Source organism: Pogona vitticeps, chromosome 5, assembly GCF_051106095.1.
Source record: "Pogona vitticeps strain Pit_001003342236 chromosome 5, PviZW2.1, whole genome shotgun sequence".
Taxonomy (NCBI): Eukaryota; Metazoa; Chordata; class Lepidosauria; order Squamata; family Agamidae; genus Pogona; species Pogona vitticeps.
Window position 1 is genome coordinate 46,260,717 of NC_135787.1, and position 22,142 is coordinate 46,282,858.

A 22,142-nucleotide genomic window follows, 5' to 3' on the forward strand; every position below is an offset into this window, starting at 1 on the left:
GTGTACTCCCCTATATCACTGGTTCTTAACCTTGGGTTACTCAGGAGTTTTGGATTGCAACTCCCAGAAGCCTTCACCACCAACTGTGCTGGCTGGGGTTTCTGGGAGTTGCAGTTCAAAAACATCCAAGTAACAAAGGTTAAGAACCACTGCCCTATATGAGTGGTCCATCGGTACAGATAGGCGGGGTATAAATCAAATAAATAAATAAATAAATGACAGACTAGAGCTCTAAAGCAGGCAATTCCAAGTAGCAATTCAAACTATAAATCACAGAATTGTGCAGGATGTCTCCACGTCAGTTAAATTCATATCAAACTCCTTTAACTGTAAAGTATGTGACTCCCAAAGCCCTGTGCATCCCACACCTGCCATTTCTGTGTTTATCTTCTAGCCTGAAAGAACAGCCCTTAAAGGAACATCAGTTTTTCAGGCCAGGAAGTAAATATTTAACTAGAATGATCAAGCCATATGCTATGTGTGGATGAGAGCTAATTTCGCAAAAAGCCATTTGATTACCCTGTATTTTCTTTTAATCCCTTGAGCATTCATGTGAAAAGAAAGGGAGGGTATCCAAATTGGTTTGAGCAGAAGTCCACTGACAGGGATTATTTTTCTAGAAGCCTAGACAGAGTTGGGACCAAGGAAAGCCTCCAAAGCTGAAAAGAGGGGCTTGTAGAAGCAGACTTCTGCTCATAAAATCTGCTTCCAGTTGACATTTGACTATTTTCCCCATTGTAGCCTCATGCTTACAAATGCCAGGCCTGCCTGCCCCATCATCAGGAGATGCTTTTCCCAGTGCAGTGGGGAAGAGAGGAGTTTCAGTGATCAAAATGGATTTATGCATGTTTGGCATGGTCCAGAGATTTAACTTGACAACAGACTTCAGTTCAATTTTAGCATACTAGAAGCCCCTCCATTGAAAACGTCAGAACAGCCGTTCCACTCTTCCCCACAGTGCACAGGAGTTGTTACACAGTCTTCTAGGAGCTCAGGTATACTTCAAAACTTTGCAGACTAGTCCTCTTTTTCCAGTACTTTTTTTATTTATTTCACTGAAATCTACATGGAAGTGCCACAGTCAACACAGGACTTGGTTTTTTTCCTAATTGCTAATTGTTAATGCAGCAATTCTCCCTTTAACTATACAATATTATGCAACACATGATTTCAACAAGAAACTGTTGCATACTCAGATTATTGGTCCTCATATGTTATCAGACTGCAACTCCCAGAAGCCTTCACCACTAGCTGTGCTGGCCAAGATTTCTAGGAGTTGTAGTCCAAAAACATCTGGGGACCCAAGGTTGGGAATCACAACTATAGATGGAAGAGACTGATTATGCTGTGGGGTTAACCATTTCACCATTTAAAAACAATGTGTAGCTCTATTTCTTTATGTATATATCATGAAAGAAGACGGTAAAATACTGAGTGATAATTTGGCACATAGCCTCTAGTAAAAAATGGCTTTCTTGACATTTGCTATAAAATTGTTTCAAATGGGAAATCATCAGCCAAAACAAAGGTAAAATCTAGTGACAGGACTGATATGTATATTTTAACATAACCATTCTATGCCATTAATTTTATACCATCTCAAATATTAATTCTATAAATATTAATGTATCAATATTTTCATAACACAGTGCTGAATTTGAGCTAAGCACATTGGTGCCCTCTAATACCTATATATTTCCTTTATTATGCCAAGGAGAACTTGACATTTTTTTGGCTTTTATATTGCAATAAACATAAGCATCCATGGAATTAGATATAAGATATACAGAAAGCAGCCTTAAATACATTATATTAAGACAAGAGACAAATCAACAAAAAACACTAATGAACAAGTAATGTGTGAAACAGAAACAGGATACAAAACTCTGTAAATAATGAATCTGAAAGACACTGATGGTGAAAGCACCTTGTCTATAGACCTTCTCTTTACAGTAAACAGTTTCTTGGACAGTATGTATGTATTCTTTACAGAAAAACAAAACTGATTCTTTGAAGCGAAATGAGGGGGGACTGGATTTCCCAGTGGGTTCAAAAAAATAGGAAGCATACACAAAACCCTTCTGCTAGCCTGAACACAATGCTAATCCTAATCTAAAACTAAATACATTTTAATTCTCATGGGGTCAGAGAATAACAGAGTCCAGCTTTTGACAGCACTATATTCAGCCCCCCCCTTTCCTTTTCTGGAGGCCACAAATTCATAAGGTCACTGTAAGTCGAACGTGGCTTGACAGTGCATAACAGCAATAGAAAATACAGTGGTGCCTTGACTTACGAACGCCCTGACCTACGAACGTTTTGATTTACGAACAGCTCTGGATGTGAAATATTGCTTTGAGTTATGAATGGAGCTTTGACTTACGAACGAAAAAAGGCAGGGGGAAAAGGCGGGAAATTCAAACCGTTGGTGGCAAAGAGGCTGCTTCGTTGTAGCTCTTGCCCCAACAGTTAGAGCAGATGATTAGGGAACTTTTTTACTTCTGGGGCGCAGGAGGAGGAAGGAGAGGTAGGGCGGCGTGGATCTACTCACAAGTAAGTGCCACTGAAGGTGTGGGTCTGCTTGTGAGTAAGCGCCACTGAAGGCGCAGGTCGGAGGGGTTCCATGGCGGCACAGGAGGAGGGAGAAGCGGTCGGGTGCCAATGCTTTGGAAGCCCAGGAAGCCTGGTAAGGTGCTTTTTCCTTTTAAAAAAGTTGTTCTGGGTGGGTTTTGGAGTGTAGGAGGCTGGAGGGTTTACATTTCTGTGTTGTTTTGTTTTTTAGTGGGGTTTTTTGCAGTCCCGCGTGGGACTTGCTCCAATGTTTATTTTTGGATTATTTGGGGGGGGCAGTCCTAGCATGGGACTTACAGTGTTTGGGGGGGTATTTTTTTCTTTGGCCAGAATGGATTAATCGGTTTTCAGTGGGATTCCTATGGGAAATGGTGCTTTGACTTATGAATGTTTTGACTCACAGCCACCATTCCAATACAGATTAAGTTCATAAGTCAAGGCACCACTGTACCCCATAACTCACTCAACACTATTTTTTAAGGCATGTTGCATGAAGTTCACACTCACCAGCCACTAGTGTTGTCAAGAATACAGTTTCAAAGCACCTGCTGCACCACAGCAAAAGGTGCAGCTGTACAAGTAACCAGTCACCAGTGACATATAGCTATGCTACAAAGCATGCGCCAGCACTCCAGTTTCTCCACTTTTTTAATAAATGATGCCTCTTTATATGGCTAAGTACTACAGATGGACAACTGGTTCTCATTTACTTGCAGTTAATACATTGCATGTTTCCAATATTCCATGAGACTGCAAACATTCTCTGAAACTGCTCTGTTCCAAGTGTCATGCATTTGTGCACATAGAAGACTAGATACAAGCAGAGTTTATTTGGGGGCATAACCAATGTACACCAATAAACAAATATGTAAGGAACTATATCTTCTTTTCTTTTCACTTTTGCAGTTTTAGTTTTTAGGATTTGACAATGAATGAACAGACTAACTGTCCCAGTAATCAGACTTTCTTTTTCGGGCTTGTTGTATTATTTTCCTGGTGTATTTAAGCCAGAGGCCATATTCTGAAAATGTATCAAATTACTCTTCACACCAAGCTGGACAATGAGCTGAAAATGAGCAAAGCTCACCACCAAATGTCATGGTTACATATCACAGAGCACAATTTCTTAATGATGGCTAAGTGCCATGGTTCCAAGAGGTAATACCTAGTGTCCTGCAGTTTCTAAGCAGCTATGTTATTTTATGACCCACTTTAAGCCCAGCACTGTAGAAAGACAGTCTACAACTTCCATGGTTTACTGCTGAAGAGGGAAGTCTCAAGAAAAATTCAACATATCCCATTTCTCAGAATGAGGAGTGAACATGTTAGTCCTTGTGGAGTTCTTACTTTCTTGAAGTTGTCAGGTGTGGTATGTACAAGCATGGATGATTTCAGTTCTCCCTGGGAGGACGTTAGAAAATTATTCCTGCTCATTCTCTCTCCATATTAACAAAAAAGGCAGTTTAGTTTTATGGTATTTTAGTTTGGGTTCTTTCACTGACAAATAATTATGAGAAGCAAAATATGACCATGGGACATTATTTTCAGCTTTTTCTACGTAAAGGAGAGAAAAAGTGGATGAGCAATGTGAAATTCATCTGTATCTGGGCTATGTTATTTCCCACTCAGTTTTCAGTTGCTATACACTACACAGAACTTGAGAAAATTACTTTTGGGACAATAACTCACCATATACTCCAGCTGGGGGATTCTGGGAATTGTAGTCCCAAAAATAACTTTGATGAGCTCTGAAGTTAATCATTGCAACTTTACTCTGAAGACCCCATGTAACATGTTATGGAATTTGGACAAAAACATTCTGCAGAACAATTGTAGCACAAATCAAATCCAGAAGAGCAGCTGTATGAGTTTGATATAGCAGAATCAAAGGATTGTGTTTCAAAGGCTTAAAAAAAATTATCAAGGCATGAGCTTTAATAGGCTATAGCTTAACTTATCAGACTATAATAAGTGTGTTGGTCTGTCAGGCTGCCATGAGACTGTCATTTTGGTTTGCTTCTGCTGTTCTTTTTCAATAAATACTGCAAAGTTGCACAGCACTGGTATTTTTTTCCCCTTCACCACCCTCTAGATTAAATTGTGTAGCATATGACTGTGTATATTTAGAATTACAAAAAGCTTTTCTTCATTTTAGCCATGAAAGTTTTAAAAAAATTAGACTTCACACAAACCAGAACCAGTCATAAAGTCTCCCTTTCCACCACCCTTTTAAAAATTCGTACTAAGAGAAAAGATAATAAACACCATTTTACAGCAGAATTCAATCAGGAAAGTATTACATCCAACTAAGAATGAAACAGGATCTACACAAGCTGATTATTTGGTGTCTTTATCTTTTGATCCTTGTCTCAGACTGTCATGACCAATTCCTACAAGAAGACTAACCAATTAGTCGTGGGAAACAAGAAGTCATTTTTCCACTGGGATGTTTAAAATGTTTACCTATAATGAATGAAATAATAAGCTACAATGAACATGCTTTAGCAGCACTGTCCCTTTAATCTTGCTTGACTGGGTGTTTTCCATAGAGAATTCTATAAGAAATTTTAAAAGGCTTAGAAGAGGTGCCAAAGGATAAAAAGTGTTGAAGGATGATGTGTGGAATCCATACTCTTTCAGCTATAATCCCACAGAACTAGTAAGCTGATCTTACCATACCTGAAGCAGAAGACATGCTGATTACTATGTGAAAAAAATCATTGAACATTTTTAGAACTTTCTCTTAAACATCAGGTCTTCTTTTTCATTCATGTCAGAAGCAATCCAATGGTGTTTTTGGAGAAGAAGGACCAACCAGCAGGTTCCATCATTGTTCAAGGGATGCCCAAATGTATTTACAGCCCTTACACTCCTCCAGAAGGCTCCTTTCATATCTTCAGGGTAAAAAGTACATTTGTAATAAGAGACCAGCAAGTCACAGATGATGTAGAGGAGCAGCCTCTCGACCCATCTGAATGAGCATTTAATTGGAAAAGAATGGGCTTGTAACGGTAGCCAGGAACACATCCATAACAGATGTTTACATTTTAAGTTTACTATTTGTTTATCCCACCTGTTTTGATACAATGCTTTTCTTTTTTCACACAGCAATTATGAAACTCTTACCTGATGACAATGAATATAGCACTTTCCCATTGTTTCCAGAATCCAGATCCTTGGCAAATACGGTGGCAACTAGTCTTCCTTCCGGTTGCCCTTCTAAAACCTAATAGCAAGCAGTTCGATTAAAACGGGCATCTCCAACTTGCAAAGAAGTCAGACAAACTAGACACAAAAATCTTCATGCTGCAGTTCCACAAAACCTAGCTTTCAATGCCTGATGATAGCTAGGATGGCCACATGGCTAATAGCTCTGTAGGTGAGGTTATTTTAATACATGTACCTTGCATGGGAAGTGGTACCTGCTGAATCTTCATGTTCTGCAGGAATAATTTAAAGGCACAGGAGCGCCATCTTTCATTTCATGTCGCTACCTAGATAAATCTGTATAAGCTTTACAATAATTATTCTCAGGACTTAAAAATACTTCAGAGGTCTGTGGAGAAAAAAGAATATACCGGTTCTTACAATTTATTCTCTCAGTTTCCTAGATGTGCAGCCCGCAGACTTCATGCACCATCCCCAGGGGATGAGTCACCCTGCCCTTCACATCCCTGATATTAATGTTAAAGACCTCTTTTTTCCCCCTCTTTCTCTCTCTCTCTCTCTCTCCAAAAGTACTTTTGGACCATCTAAGGGGCATGGGCCACAGGTATCCCATGCTTTGCGAACTCCCAACATTCCCGGCTTGTCTATCCACCCCACATTAATTTTTACACTAAACGATATGAAGCCATTTTTCTGAAAAGACAGACAGACAGACAGACAGACAGACAGACAGACAGACATGGGATAGAGGTGCAACCTCTGGAAGTTACAGCCTCTGATTTAGTGTTTCAATTCTCAGTGAAACCAAACCCATTATTACATAGTCTAATATGTACAGGACTGAACAAAATTTCTTTTCTTCTTTTAACTTGCAATTTTATATTGAAATAGTGTTAAGAATCTAGGCAAATTTCCCCTTTCATTTATCTAATGAGCTTGTCAAAAGATGTTGTACCTCAATAATATGCATGTTTATTAGATATGTATTTTGCATGACATATCAGGACAGGAGATGACACTGTAAAAATGAAGTCATACTCGTATACGACAGAAGACTGAATTTTCCAATAGGTTTTATCTCACCAGCCGACTGACCACACACATGCATCCTGATCTGGTTTCAATTGTGCCTGGTTTAACAATAATTTGTATTTAAATTTAAGTCTCTCACCACAAGATGGTGCTCAAAGCAAAAGTTTAAAATCACTTAATGCTGCCACAGAAGGACAATAAGAAGGGCATTTTCAAGTACTGTATAAGGTTTAAAACGTTGTTGTTCATAGTGGGCTGCAATATGGAACATAAAATTCAAGTTAAAAACAAATCCCACATTAATGACCATCCATGCATGACACAAAGGTGCTTTTCTTTTTTAAATCATAAACCTTAAAAAAATCTGAAACAGATAATGCACACCTTGACATGCAATGGAATCTGGGAGAAAGTGGGATGGTTATCATTGAGGTCAGCAACTGAGATATAGGTTGCTATCGTGGCATTACGCTGAGGGACCCCATTGTCAGTCACCATAATGATCAGATGATGATGAGCTTCCTGCTCGTAATCCAATGCAACCCAGTTTATAATTTCACCTGGGAGAATAAGAAAAAAGAAAGAGAATTATGGCCTACATGTGATCGTTCTTAATAAGCTACACAAGATTTATATCATGTGCTATTGTAGCCACTTCTGTCACTTGATATGTGTACCATATACACTGTACTGAGCCAGGCCTGGCCTGTCACTCAGCATTTACACATGTACTCTGGGGTTATTATAGCTTCATTGTATTCCAAGTAACTTGACTTTACACAAAGAAAACTAACTTTAAAGCCAGATGGTTGCTCAGAAGAAGCCAAAATTATATTTTCTCTTCCCCAGCAGTAGAATAAAAGAGTGAAACTTATTTCAGTTGTTGGCCAGCTGGCTCAGATATCATGAAGTGGGGACCTCTCTGCACCAAGTCTTTTGGGAGGCTAGCAAGCATTTACTTCACTTTGCTGTAGGGCTGAGGAAAATCATTCACCATGTCCATCTGGTCTTCTTTATCCTAGATTTGGGGGTAATTTTTAAGAAATTAATTGTAATGGAACACCACTGTACTGCTTTGATCTCTGCATTATCTCTCCTGACCCATCTCCATCTAGCCACTTTGCTTTGCTTGTTTTCCAGATGGCAAACGGTACAAGGTTTCATGGATTCCACATCTGTGTTGTACAAAAGGTTCCATTGCCAACTAGCTTTATCCCTTGGGCCTGATTTTCTATCCACATTCCCCTGATTGATTTTCAATGTTTTATTGTACCTTGTTAAAATATATATATATATACATTTTACTACTATTGTACAGGAGTGTTCACTTCTTCAAATGTTAATCAGGTATTTTATCTATAATTCTGACATAAAAAGATATTTTTCACAGAAATGTCCTTGAACCAAATCCAAAATAGTTGAGACCATACTTCTCGCTATGGCTACAGTACTACTGGAGAGAGCAGCATGTATTTTATTTTTGAATCAATCTAGATTCTTTGCTAGGAACTAAGAGCAGACAAAGTTAGCTCTCAGTGCAAAAACTGAAGGTAATTTAAGACTCATTTAAAGGCGAAGGAGTGCTAAAGGAGCCAACTCAGCAAACAATGCTGAAGCATCAGAAAGAAAGAGGTAGTCTTCAAAGCAGGTAGGTAGTAGGGCAACTCAGAGAGCCTGAACAACATTTCATTAAGGTCGAGAAGGCCATAAACTGTTAAGATTAACCATCAGAATCTAAGGGGATGGGGAGAGGCGGAAGGGATAGGAAAAACTTTGCTACTACTGCATCTAAAGTTGTGGGGACAGGGCTACAAAATACTGTATAGAAGAAGACGAAAGTACAAAGTAAGATAAGTTAAGAAGAAATACAAAACATTTTCATCTCTCAGGCTCTGGAGTGCCAGAGAGGATCTATATAGCACGGCAGACAAAAAGGGACTGAGAAGAGTGGGCAGAGCATGCACATATACGCAACAGAGAAGAGATGCAAGGCTTAGGCTCTGAAACATTGCATAAGATTGTCTGCACAGGCGCAGAGCACCCATTTATGTACATATATGGAGACCATGAAAAAGAAGGCACGTGACAAAGAATTTTAAGAGCCAGTGAGCACATCCAGGGATGGGCATGGAAAGTATGGGACCATAGTCAAAAGAATCTGATCACCATCTACACTGGAAGTCAATTATTCAGAGAACTACTTATGTACTTCATGTATAGAAATATGGAAGTGTTCATTACCTAAGGTGCAGTTTTGAAAATTTTTAGTTCTTCAGCTATGCTGGTTTGTGACTACTAGCAGTTTTTAGTGCCATCCTAAAGTATGATCCTTTATCAGTTCTATCATACTCATTGTCTTTTAACAATAACAACAATCTTAGAACTGCAGGGCTGGAAGAGACCCTATAGACCATGAAGTCCAGCCCCTGTCAAGGACACACAATGGACTGAACTCTCAACCTCTAGCCAGAGACCTAAACTACTAAGCTATCCAGCAGTTCCATGATATGATCTGCACAGTGTTGTAGCTGATCATAGCTGAATTACAGATAAAGAGTAATCAATAACATCTACAGGTAATACTATTTATCAATTTGTACATTCCAACGTCTTGCCCGAGTGATGGCAAGATGTGAAAGAACACAGATGGTAAACCTACTTGGGGGGGGAGTGATGATTCAATTGCTCTTTTCTGCACTTATACCATTACTTTCAACCATGCATCTGGACACACCACACATTAATATTTTGTCTCTCTCTTTCTCTCTCCAAGTTCTTCACATACAGCAATGTATGACTGTCTTTGTATGATCACTATATATGTCAACCACTGGTATTAGCAAAAATCTGAACATTCCAAAATAAACATGGAGACAACTGTAAAATGTATTACCTGTATTAGAATTGATTTTGAAATATTTTCCATCTGACAAGAGGAAATAGGAGAGATGCCCATTTCTTCCAGAGTCTTTATCAACTGCTGTTATTGCCCCAACCACACCTTGAGGTTGTGAACTTTCCTCAATTTCAAAAAAATATTCTTCATGTAGAAACACTGGAGAATTATCATTTTCATCAATCACATTAACTATCACAGAGGTACTTGCATTTTGCCCCACTTTATCAACTGGGCTAGTAACAAAGGCTCTAAAACTATGTATCTGTGTATGTTCATAATCTAGAGGACTTCGTAGGTAAATCACACCCGTTTCAGAATCAATTCTAAATGAAGCAGAATCTCTGCTCTGTTCCAAGAAGTACACAACCTCCCCAGAAATATGTTGGGGATCTAGCTTCCGGGCTTGTATCTGCAGAACTCTAGCACCAACAGAAGATATCTCACTGATTTCCACCTGATACACCAAATTTTCAAAAGTTAATACAGGGCATACTTTTTGCTCATCAATTATCACTCTTAGGACCAAAAGAGAACTCAGGGGAGGACTTCCAAGATCTTCTGCAGTAATATATACTATGTGTTCATCAACAGTGAGGGGCCTGGAAAGATAAAGCACCCCAAGAACAGGATCAATGGTAAAAGCCATTGTTTGGTTGCTTACAATGGCATATCGGATGGCCCCGTTTAGCCCGCTGTCTTTATCTTCTGCATGAGCAATGTAAAGAGCTGTGCCAGGTACTGTGTTTCTTGATATGTTTATGTAATCTGTTTCCACTGAAAAGGATGGAGGATTGTCATTGACATCGATCACAGTTACATTGACCTGGGCACTGCTGTAGATAGGAGAGCTTCCTAGCTGGGACTGCACTGTAAGGACTATATGACCATGGGCTTCATGGTCAAGCTGTTTATTGATGCGGATGATTCCATACTGTGGATCAATAGAAAATTTTCCATAGGGATCACCAGAAGAAATTCTGTAAGTAATTGTTTCCAAGAAATCTGTTAAAAAAAAGCAGTAGTGTCAAAAAAACAGGTGGCCAATTGCTTAGAGAAGTTTCATTCCATACAGCATGCTATACAGTGTTGAAGAAATATGTGCCACAGCAATTAGAAGCAACTGAATAATTTAAAACCTTCTAATGTTGTTTCGTAGCTTGTTTTTCCCACTTGGGGGGGGGGGCTATTGTCTCTGTCTAGAGCATAGCAGAAAAATGGATACTCTACAGACTCTACTTAAAGACATGCTGTTAGCCCATTTATGAGATCTGTGTTTTCACCCACAGGTGTGATTAAAGTTTCTGGAGAAATCAATATCGTTTCTCTAATTTAAAAATACTGACACTCTTTGCCAACTAGGTCAGGTTGAACAGAGGAACTTCACTCTAAGCAGACACAGTTAATAATTCCACTATTCTCTAATTGCGAGACTCCAGTACATTGGTGGTGAGAAATACTGGGTGAAAACCTAAGCATGCTGTATAGAAATCAGTAAGTTCTAACACATAAGAAAGAAATTGAGTCAAGGAAGAAGGCTCTTAAAGTAAATTATTGTTTTCCAAAAAGCCAGAGAAGTTAATCCTGAAAATACCTTGGCTATAGAGAGACCAGTATGACTACAGCAATATTTACCATGCTGGACACATTTACTTCGACAAAGGAATAAAGCAGCAGCATTTGCAAACTCAAAAATATACCATTTGTCACGTTGCTTAATGCATTCAATGCTTGTAAACCATAATGAGGGGGTCTGAAGGCTGAAATCTAGTAATAAATTACAACTCGAGTAGGCCCACTGTTTCAGTGGGGATTTGGTGACTCAGCACCTTTGTAAGCTCCACTGATTCAAAAGGCCTACTCTAGTTTTGACCTACTACTGTATTTCAGCCATACATTAATAGTGGTGTGAATTTCTTATTCTGCCTACTCTTTTTTGTTGATTGTTTTAATACAAAAAATCTTGAAAATGTATAGATTTTCCCAAAGGTTTCGTAGATATCATGTCTGAAACGGATTCAGGTGACGTTCCCTACATATAAACAATTACAATAATGTTATTCTACTAACAATAATGGTGTTTGTTCATATATTAGCACTGATTCTGCATTTTATTAATCTGTTAAAAAAAGTAGTAGTGTCAAAAAACAGGTGGCCAATTGCTTAGAGAAGTTTCATTCGATACAGCATGCCATACAGTGCTGCAGAAATATGTGCCAGATACACCAAAAGAATGAAATGACATTGAAACCAAAGGAGTTGCATGTATTTATAATTAATAATTATATGCAATTAAGTAAATTCTAACATGGCAAATGACACCTTAAGGCAATAGGGGTTGTGTGCTTATATAATTAATAATTATGTGTCATCAGCTGGCTGGATAGCTTAGTGGTTTAGTTAACGTGTTGCCGAGCCAGAGGTTGATTCCCCGCTGTGCCTCCTACAAGTATAGCCAGCCTGGGTGGCCTTAGGCAAGCTGCACAGTGCTAGGGTGCCCCTAGAAGAAGGCAGTGGTAAACCACCTCTGAGTATTCTCTACCTAGGAAACTCTGAAATTATTAATTATGTATCATCAAGCCAATTTTAAATTATAGCTTTTCTCTAAAGTTTTCTATATCTATGGTACTGTCCTGAGAACTGGTTTATCTTCCGGAGGCACAGTTGGCCCAAGGCTACACAGGTGGCAGGGCACATAATCTTGTCAGCCAAACATAATCTGGGTGGTGTTGGCTGTCTCCCTTTACTGGGAAGCGCAACTGGAATTTCAGCTCCTGGATCCACAGCCAGAGGCTCTAACCCAGTGGTTCTTAACCTTGGGTTACTCAGGTGTTTTTGAACTGCAACTCCCAGAAACCCCAGCCAGCACAGCTGGTGGTGAAGGCTTCTGGGAGTTGCAGTCCAAAAACACCTGAGTAACCCAAGGTTAAGAACCACTGCTCTAACCCACTGAGCTCATGCATATATAGATAACAAAATACATTTGAAAATGTCAGAATATGCCTAGATGCATTTGACAGCCACTTACTCAAAGGCTCCCGTATTTTCACTGTCCCAACAGCATTCCCTTCAGGAGCATCTTCTGGGATGGAAAAGCTGTAGCGGGATCTCTCAAAGACAGCAGGAGCTACAGCACTTGGGACAATCCCTACAGTAACAACTGCATTAACAACAGACCAGAGACCACCTCCATCTCGGGCAGAAACAGTCAGCTGCACATTGGAATGCTCTGCATTATTGAGAGCTGATATCAGATAAACAATCCCTGCAAAGGGAAAGAGAAGATGAACAGATGGGTCAGTGATGATGCTTCACTTAAGAGATTTCTAAGCAAAAGCCTATTTTAGCCAATGAGCAGGTGTTCTTTTTTTCCTTTTTGAAGTATGACACAAACACATATAATATAAAAATATAACATATGAATAAGGATGATGCTGTAAGAAACATTTAGAGATTTGAATTATTTACATATTGTTAGCCAATGCAAACATATGCCTGTCTTAGAAATAATCCTCACAAACATCACTACGGCTCCCTCTCAGTTAAGTGTGCATCTGCCTTGATTATCCTCTGGCTTCCAAACTTCTAGTAAAATCTTCAGTCCAAATGCTGACCTCAACTTTTTTGCTCTCACAAGGTTACATCTGCAAAGCAGGTTCCACTAGATGGTTGAGAATCGGGACAGATAGATGTACACTCAGCTAGGAGTAAGACCCAATGAAATTAGCGAGATGAAACATGCAAGGGGTTGCATTGCTTAGGTGTAGTGGAATTCAAAATAATAATACATTACTAGCAGAACTTTCATTTTTCAGTTTCATTTTTACTTTCATTTTTAAACCTACATTTCCTGAGCCTATGCCACCATTCTATCTACTATACTTGCCATGCCTTTATGGAGGCTAAATGACTGAGATTGCAACATTGGAAAGACAAATTCCCTCCGCACATTAATCTGTGGAATGCAGACCTTTCTAGTTTATCAATACTCAATATTCAAGTGCATGGCATATAGGTGACTGTTTATCCATATCTTCCTGGACATTTGATCATCTTCCACTGAAGTTTATGCTTACGTTCTTTAGATTCTCAATTTTTTGTAGCTCTGTTTCTTGTTGCTTCAGGATTTTGTTGATTGATATGATGTAATCATTATAAATGGCCTCATTATAAGTGACCATTATACTGTAGGATCCTCATGGTGCAGGGGTCAAACCGCAGTACTGCAGTCCAAACTCTGCTCACAACCCAGGTTCAAGTGCAGGTAGCCAGCTTGAGGTTCATTTAGCCTTCCATCCTTCCAAGTTCAGTAAATTGCATAGCTGACTTATGGGGAGAGGGCAATGTCTACCCTGCATATTGAAACTGTAAACTGTTCAGAGTGCTTTAAGGGCTATGGGACAGGATAGTGTATAAGTAGCATGCCTTGCTTTTTTTAAAAAAAATAAGAAATACATTTTTAAAAAATGTGACCACCCTGGAAATCATTATAAGTACCTTAAATAATTTTTAAAACAGCCACCATCCATCCTAACCTCTTTAAAAACTTAATGGTCCACTCATGCTTGACTCTGAGACATTATGTTTTCCAGCCAAATGGATTCTCCACCCCATTTAATCCAGATAAAATTAAGATGCTCTTTATTACACAAGAATATTACATCAAAGATACCAGGTAAAATCTAAATAATCTAAGAAGAGAGGGAAAGAAAAGAGCCAGCATTGCTGTTCTGTCAACATTTGTGCAAGAGTTCAGACAGGGCAGGAATAGTAAACTGTACACCATTGTCTTGCTCTTGAACATACGCAAGAATGTACAAGCAGAACATCATTTTGTAAGCGTTCTCTCTTTTTCCTCTGTAAACGACTACCATTCAGTAGCAGGACCAGCTGCACCATCAGGGAGAATGAGGTAGCTGCCTTACATGCTATCTGAAGTGCTCTGAAATATGTTCAAGGAAAGGACCTTGAATCTTAATTCAACTGACAATCCAGTCACCTTTCGTATGCAAAATGGGAGCAGGCACTATCCTGTCTACTTAGACAGCAAGCTGTCCCTGGTTGAGTGTAATAGAGCTTTCACATGAGGTAGGGCACTTTTGGATCAATCCACTGTGCTTAATTGTCAACTGTTATAGAATGTACTCCCCCCCCCCCAATACCATACAAAAGTATTCATGAATAGGCTGCTCCAACCATGGAATGTAACTTATCAAGAAAAACTTCCCAATCAAATATACAATCAAATGTACTGAAATTCCACGAAAAACTGGCTCTCAATAGCAATGATAAAATAGGTGAAGCAATCTGGTATATCACCGAATCTTCTACACATAACCATCCTCCTTCATGTATCTCTGAAGAGGAAAAACAATTCAGAAGAATGGAGAATTAAAACATTTTGCTCAAGCACAATTGCTTCATCAGCTGAATGACAAATTTAGGGTTAAGAAACAGAATGAAAAACAGACAGAATACTTATATATAAAGCTACAATGAGCTATTCATCTATTTTAAATTACCAAACCATTACAAAAGCAAACTACCGGTACATCCTGAACACTTTAACACATACTGTATTTTAAAGTATCAAAATTTATTCAGTGTGAAACAGAACACCAGCACTGCAATAAGTCAGCTTAGCTAGACTGAAAACATACTACTGTCCAATGGACAGCTTTATTATTTCATTTCCCCCCTCTATTTCGGTGTGATTACACCAGCTGTGATCAGCCAAAATACTAAGCCAGAATTCTGGAGAATCTTGACTTATTGTGTGTTGCAACATATGCCAACACTGGTGTGTTGGCATATGTTGCATGAACCCACTACGTATCACTTCATTATCAGAAGCCAAATGTCATTGTATATCTGTTGCTTGGGAACAAATGCACTTACAGTATGTGGTGCTAGCAAACACCCTGTAGGCAACATATTGGCCACTATGGGAACAGAACGTTCAACTAGATAGTCTGATCTGTGATGACTCTTCTCATGTCCCCTCATTCTTGTATCCTCCTGCCAGTAGGAGAAGTCGAGAAAACTGATCCATAAAAGAGTTGTAAAAGCAATGGAAATTTCTATTGTACATTTTTTTTTCATTGTGAATCAGGACCCTGCAACTTACAGGCCGGGCAGAAGGGAAATGTAAACATCTCAGAGAAATATAAATACGAGGAAACAGACACATACATCAATGCAACTCAATGCATCACAACATGCCACACAACACACACCCTGGATACGAACTACTAGGGAGAATATTTATATGAAATGTTGTATTTTTTTTCTGCAACCTATTTTTGAGTTTATGGGTGGGTCTGAACATGTTTATGAGCAATCTGGTGAGAAAGGCCAGATTAGTCATAAAGACGTTTGAATGTCCTTATGGATTCAAATGTAGGTAGCAGAGAAAGTGCGAAATGTCATAGAAATTCTCTCCCTACTAATGACACTGATACCAGGGAGCATCAAGCATCATGTAGCAACAATAATAACAGCACATGAGGACAACATGGATTTTCTTCCACAGATGTAAATTGGTTTGGCTCGGTGAGCACTTAGAATAATGTTTTGTGTGTCATTATAATATCCTAAAAGTTCATGGAAGTGTTTTGTTTTTCATATATATTCTTACTTTTAAGACCTTTAGTATTTTACAGATGTAATTTAGAATGCAATTAAAACATTATTTTTGATTGTTTTTATTGTACTTTTTATGCTCCTGTATTTTGGAGTGAAATCTGATTTAAGTATCTGCCTGCAACTTAAATTTAGTTTTCATGTACTTTTTAAGCATTCATGCATACAGTTTTCCATAGCTATGAGTCTTTCAGATGTTTTCAACAACTCTAAAGTATTTTTTCTGTATATGGAACATACAAGCAATATAGATAAATGAAACTTGTAGAATTAGACAAGCTGATTGCATGGAATCACTGAAACAATGAAAAGACTTATACCTTGATACTCAGATGGATTTGATATGATTGGAAATGATTGTCCGATTTCATTATGCAATTTTAAAACCTCCTTCTTAGATAATGGCATACATGACAAACACAGGCTTCTGAGCTTTTTCTTAGGGGTTTATAAAGTTCTACAGGGCTCTTAGGAGGATGTTCAGGCTTCAGACTCTCTATTATTCATGCCCACCAGCATAAGTCAAACAGTGTAAATTAGTGAAGAAGTCATCACTTATATTTCTTGCCATTCATCATGTCACACAGCTAGTGCACGGTGAGGAATTTAAACCTAAACTTTGTAACTAGTGGCAATTTGCTGCAGTTATTTATGCCATTTGATTTATACCAGCATACATAAAAACAGGATCCTGGCCAATATTAAAATGAAGAGATTTCCAGTACATCCTCTGCTCAATAACATTTGTAATAAAGTGCCCAGTAGTGCCAATACAGGTGATGTTGATAAAAAGCAGCAATAACATGCCACAAATCAAGCACAAAATATGAGTACTGTAGCTCTCATGTAGCAGTACACACTACAATGCATATAGAGTACCAGCATGTTTGTGCAATTCTATATGTCATTTACTGAGCTAAGAGCAACAGGTAGGCAAATAATCTTGATTATGGTACAGACATTCACTCACTCAACACTATTGTTGCCACTTCTGGAACCCAAGTTCCAAATCCACTACCCATTTTATAAGGAGAGCACAAATATCTTTTGGGCATACATGTAGACCTCCCCATTCATTTTGATGATGATAGGAATGAATAAGTACCGTGTTTTCCCAAAAATAAATATCCTCTCAATTTGACTAATTGGAATATCTGCCGGGGGGGGTTGCACCTGGGTCCAGGAGGCCATGAACACCTCTTCGAGAGAGGGAGTGGTCCCTAACACCTTGAAAGAGGCAGCAATTTGGCCACTCCTAAAAAAGCCTAACCTGGACCCAAGGCTGGTGGTTAACTACCGACCAATGGCAAACCTCCCATATTTTGGCAAAGTGTTGGAGCGGGTTGTGGCCGGGCAACTCCAGGTGCTGCTGGATGAAATGGATTTTCTGGATCCATTTCAATCAGGTTTCAGGTCGGGTTTTGGTACGGAGACTGCCTTGGTCGCACTGTACGATGACCTTTGCCAGGAGAGAGACGGGGGAGTGGGACCCTGTTGATACTCCTGGACCTCTCAGTGGCTTTCTACACCATTGACCATGGTGTCCTTCTGGATAGGCTGGCAGGGTTGGAAGTTGGAGCCACCGCTTTACGGTGGTTCCGCTCCTTCCTGGCTGACCGTTTCCAGAGGGTAGTGTTGGAGGACAGTTGCTTTGTCCCATGGCATTTATGTCATAGAGTTCCTCAGGGCTTGATACTGTCCCCCATGCTGTTTAACATCTACATGGAACCGCTGGGAGAGGTCATCAGGAGGTTTGGGCTGAGGAGTCAGCAATATGCTGACGACACTCAGCTCTACCTCTCGTTTTCCACCAATCCAGGTGAGGCGATTTCTGTACTGAACTCGTGTCTGGGCCTGATAATGAACTGGATGAGGGTTAATAAATTGAAACTCAATTCAGACAAGACAAAAGTGCTGTTAGTGGGTGCTTTGCTGGACAGACTGGAGGGCCATTTCCCTGCCCTGAATGGGGTTACACTCCCCCTAAGGGACAGGGTTCGCAAGCTGGGGGTGCTCCTGGACCCCAGTCTGGAAGCCCAGGTAGACTCAGTGGCCAGAGGCGCCTTCCTTCAGCTGTGGAAATTATACCAGTTCGGCCCTACCTGGACGAGTCTCATGACAGTTACACATGCACTGGTAACTTCTCGTATAGATTACTGCAATGTGCTCTACATGGGGCTGCCTTTGAAGATGGTCCGGCAACTACAAATGGTCCAGAATCGAGCTGCGTGGCTGGTGAGTGGCGGGGCCGCTAGGGGACACATCAAGCCGATACTATTTAAATTACATTGACTACCAGTTGCTGCCTCAGCCCAATTCAAAGTGCTTGTTTTGACATATAAAGCCCTAAATGACTTGGGCCCTGGAAGGACCACCTCCTTCCATACGAGCCTACCCGGCAGTTAAGATCTAGCCAGGGAGCCCTTTTGAAAGAGCCGTCCCTCAAGGAGGTAACAGGGATGGCTTGTAGACAAACGGCCTTTTCAGCAGCTGCCCCCAGACTATGGAACACCACCCCAATTGAGATTTGTCTGGTGCCGACACGGATGACATTTCGGCACCAGGTCAAAACCTTCCTGTTTCAGAAGGCTTTTAATTGAAATAATATTAACTGTAGGTCATGATGGCAATTTTTAGAGTATATATTTTAATTGTATTTTAATTGTTTTATCTTTTTTTACTGTAGTTAAATTGTTGTAAGCCACCCAGAGACCTTTAGGTAGTGTGGGCGGCATATAAGTTGAATGAATGAATGAATGAATGAATGAATGAATGAATGAATGAATGAATGAATGAATGAATGAATGAATGAATGAATGAATGAATGAATGAATACATACATACATACATACATACATACATACATACATACATACATACATACATACATACATACATACATACATACATACATACATACAGTGGAAAGTGGAAATTTCTCCCTCACACCCACTGAAATTATTTCTGGCCTTTGTTAGAGATAGGCTTAACCTTTACCTGGGCACATGGCAGCTTATTTCCAGGTAAATAACATGTTTTACTAAGTTAACTACAGGTTACTGAACCTTTGAGCAATGGAGAAACCACAGCCTGTGTCTCCCAAGAGGAAGCAAGACAACAGACAATATTTATGTCACCATCAGAAATCAACACCATGTGGGTCATGGATTATGATCCACCTTGTTTCTGAGTAAGCACCTGATCAGTTTTCATTAACTGCACAGCATACTCAATTCACAGCCAGGGAGGACAGGGTGAAAAATCAGTTGCTGTTGCATCCCAGCTACTATCAGCCCTAGGTAGTATGGCTATTACTTTGGGATTGTGAAAGCTGTTGTTCAACAACCTCTGGAGTACCTTCTCTCATCTCTAGCATTTTTCCTGCTCTAAAGGTATCGTGTCTACAGGATGCTTTGGCCAGTGACACCATCTCTGCCTGAAGCCAACCCCTGACACCTTCCTACAAATATCAAATTCCACCGGGCTGCCTCTCCCCACAACCAACTCCATTATATTCCAAGCATACAAGATTTACTTTGTTCCTCCAACTGATTCTGCAGCCCAATATGTGGTCATTTTTCTACGGCTCCTAACTCTTCTAATAAAATATTTGCATTTCTATATTCAGTTCTCAACTGCAAATGAAACATGTTTTGAGTATATACTTGTTAGTAGTCAACAACGTTTACTGGGGGGGGGGCAGAATGACAGGCCATTTTATTCAAATGAGGTATCCTCCCATTTTTTTATTAATTTTTAAATTTTTAATTAAAAAGTCACCACCTATCCAGAAACTCTGGCTATTCCAATTAGTACAAACCAACAGCAGAAGAAAATATCAGACCAGTGTCAGGTAACTAGATATTTTTCTGGGTGAGGAAGGAGCAGCAATTTAAAAGCAACATTAAGACCAAGGACAATGTTACTTTACTGGTGTAATAAGTAGTGTTTTCTATTTACATTCACATGTAACTGTTTTAGAAGCATTTAAGGCATTTTGTCAGAACTTTTTCAAGTTTTATGTCATTTCCCCCCCTTCATCCTAAGGTACCTTTTTTTCTTTAAAAATGTCTAATGGGAAATAATGAAAAAATCACAAGCAATACTGACAGTGCCTTGTTACAAATCACTTTTCCAACAATGTAAGGATTGCACTGTTGGAATGGTAATGGCTAACTTTTCAAATCTTTGCAAGTAACAGAAATTCGTTACTTTTAATAATTAACTTTCCAAACTCTGGAAGAATGTATGCTATCAAATAAAAGGAGAAATACATAGAAAGGGTGATTAACTATCTGTAGGGACATCACCCATTAATTACTTGTAAGGCTCCTAACTAAATACAATGTGACAGCCAACTTAGACAGTAGCCAGATGGCTTAAAAAGTATGCACAGTTCATCACCCGAACTCACCTTCAAATCTGGCAGCTGAACCAACTTAACACACAGGCCAGTCAATACTCATTTCCAATGACCTATTCAGAATGTGTAGTACATCTTTCCTCAACCTGCCTAAGATATCAGACCTATGACTTGAGTGTTAAATAAAGACAACTAAAGTCTGGAGGAAAAGATTGAAAGGGCACAAAACCCTGTTTTTAATGCCAGTATGAGAAAGCAGCAAGTGAACGAAAGCTGTAAAGTAAAGGCAGGTTCATGCCCTTGTAGCGGGCACACTGAAGCCTCTAACAACTCAGGCCTCCAGTATGTGCTCACTCCTCTTCTCAAGTAGCTGCCACCAGGTAATTGCTGATCTAATACCAAATATTCACTGACTCTTGTATTTACTTTAAAACTTAAACTTGTTTATTTGATTACATAAAAGAAATAAGTAAATCACAAGCAGATAATCAATTTCTTTCAATCACTGAACTTTCTAATACACAGACTCTGCTCTCACTGACTCATTAATACACTGCCTTCTCACTCAGATCTCTGCACTCTCTCTTCTCCTCTCTCACACCCATCTCCCCCACATACTTCATACACCCTTATTTATATCCCAACTCCTCCCCCTTTTGCACCACCTTCCGTCCCCTCATTGGCTGCTGTTCCACTGCTCAGCTGTGACGGACAGGTGAGGGCAGGGCTGAACGCTACAGCCCTCTCATTGGATATTTGCTCCCTACTAACTTTTACAACCTTACACCTTCAATTTGTATCAAACTGTGTTCAAAATGCACCTCTCTGATTAACAGAAACAGCTCTCCTGACAGTAACCAGAGAAAGAGATCACCACTTGGAGTTGGTTCAGTCCAGAAAGGCAACTTATATATATCTGAATAAACTACAAAACAAAGAACAGCTTATTAACTTACACCATAAAACAGAGTATTCTTAAAAGTTACTATCATTCTGCTTGACTTTTCTTGGTTATGAAAGACTCAGTAGCCTAATACAGTTCTGTTCAGATGATAGGCTGTATCACAGTTAAGGGACTTTAACTATGAATTATGTAAAACTATGGTTTGTGATCAGCTTGCAAACTACAATCAACCATGGCATAAAGTGGTTTGCCAAGCTATGGTTTCTACTAGCTCTTACTTGGACAACCTCTTGACTGACATACTATAGAGAAATTATATCTCTGTGGTAAGGTGTGTATCGGTGTGTGTGTTCTGTACCGTCAAGTTGGAACCAACTTATAGTGACCTTAATAGGGCTTTCAAGATAAGTGAGATATTTAAGGAGTAGGCTTACCAGTTCCACTCCCCCAGAGAGTTTCCATTATGAAGTGGGGATTCAAGTCCTGTTCTCTAGAGTCCTAGTCATCACTCTGTCCACTACACCAGACTGGAAATGACAGTGGTAAGGTACATGTCGCAAATTCAG

General features: G+C 39.5%; 1 protein-coding gene across 2 annotated transcripts in view; it reads right to left on the reverse strand.

The window, feature by feature from the left end:
- Nucleotides 1–22,142, reverse strand: part of DCHS2 (dachsous cadherin-related 2) — a 134,210-nt gene that overhangs the window by 40,163 nt on the left and 71,905 nt on the right. For both annotated transcript variants that reach the window (XM_073001531.2, XM_073001532.2), the window contains 4 exons: nucleotides 12,696–12,932; nucleotides 9,665–10,672; nucleotides 7,156–7,331; nucleotides 5,698–5,797 (listed from right to left, as the gene is read on the reverse strand). In XM_073001531.2, coding sequence (XP_072857632.2) covers nucleotides 5,698–5,797; nucleotides 7,156–7,331; nucleotides 9,665–10,672; nucleotides 12,696–12,932 — 1,521 coding nt within the window. The remainder of the gene's footprint in view (nucleotides 1–5,697; nucleotides 5,798–7,155; nucleotides 7,332–9,664; nucleotides 10,673–12,695; nucleotides 12,933–22,142) is intronic.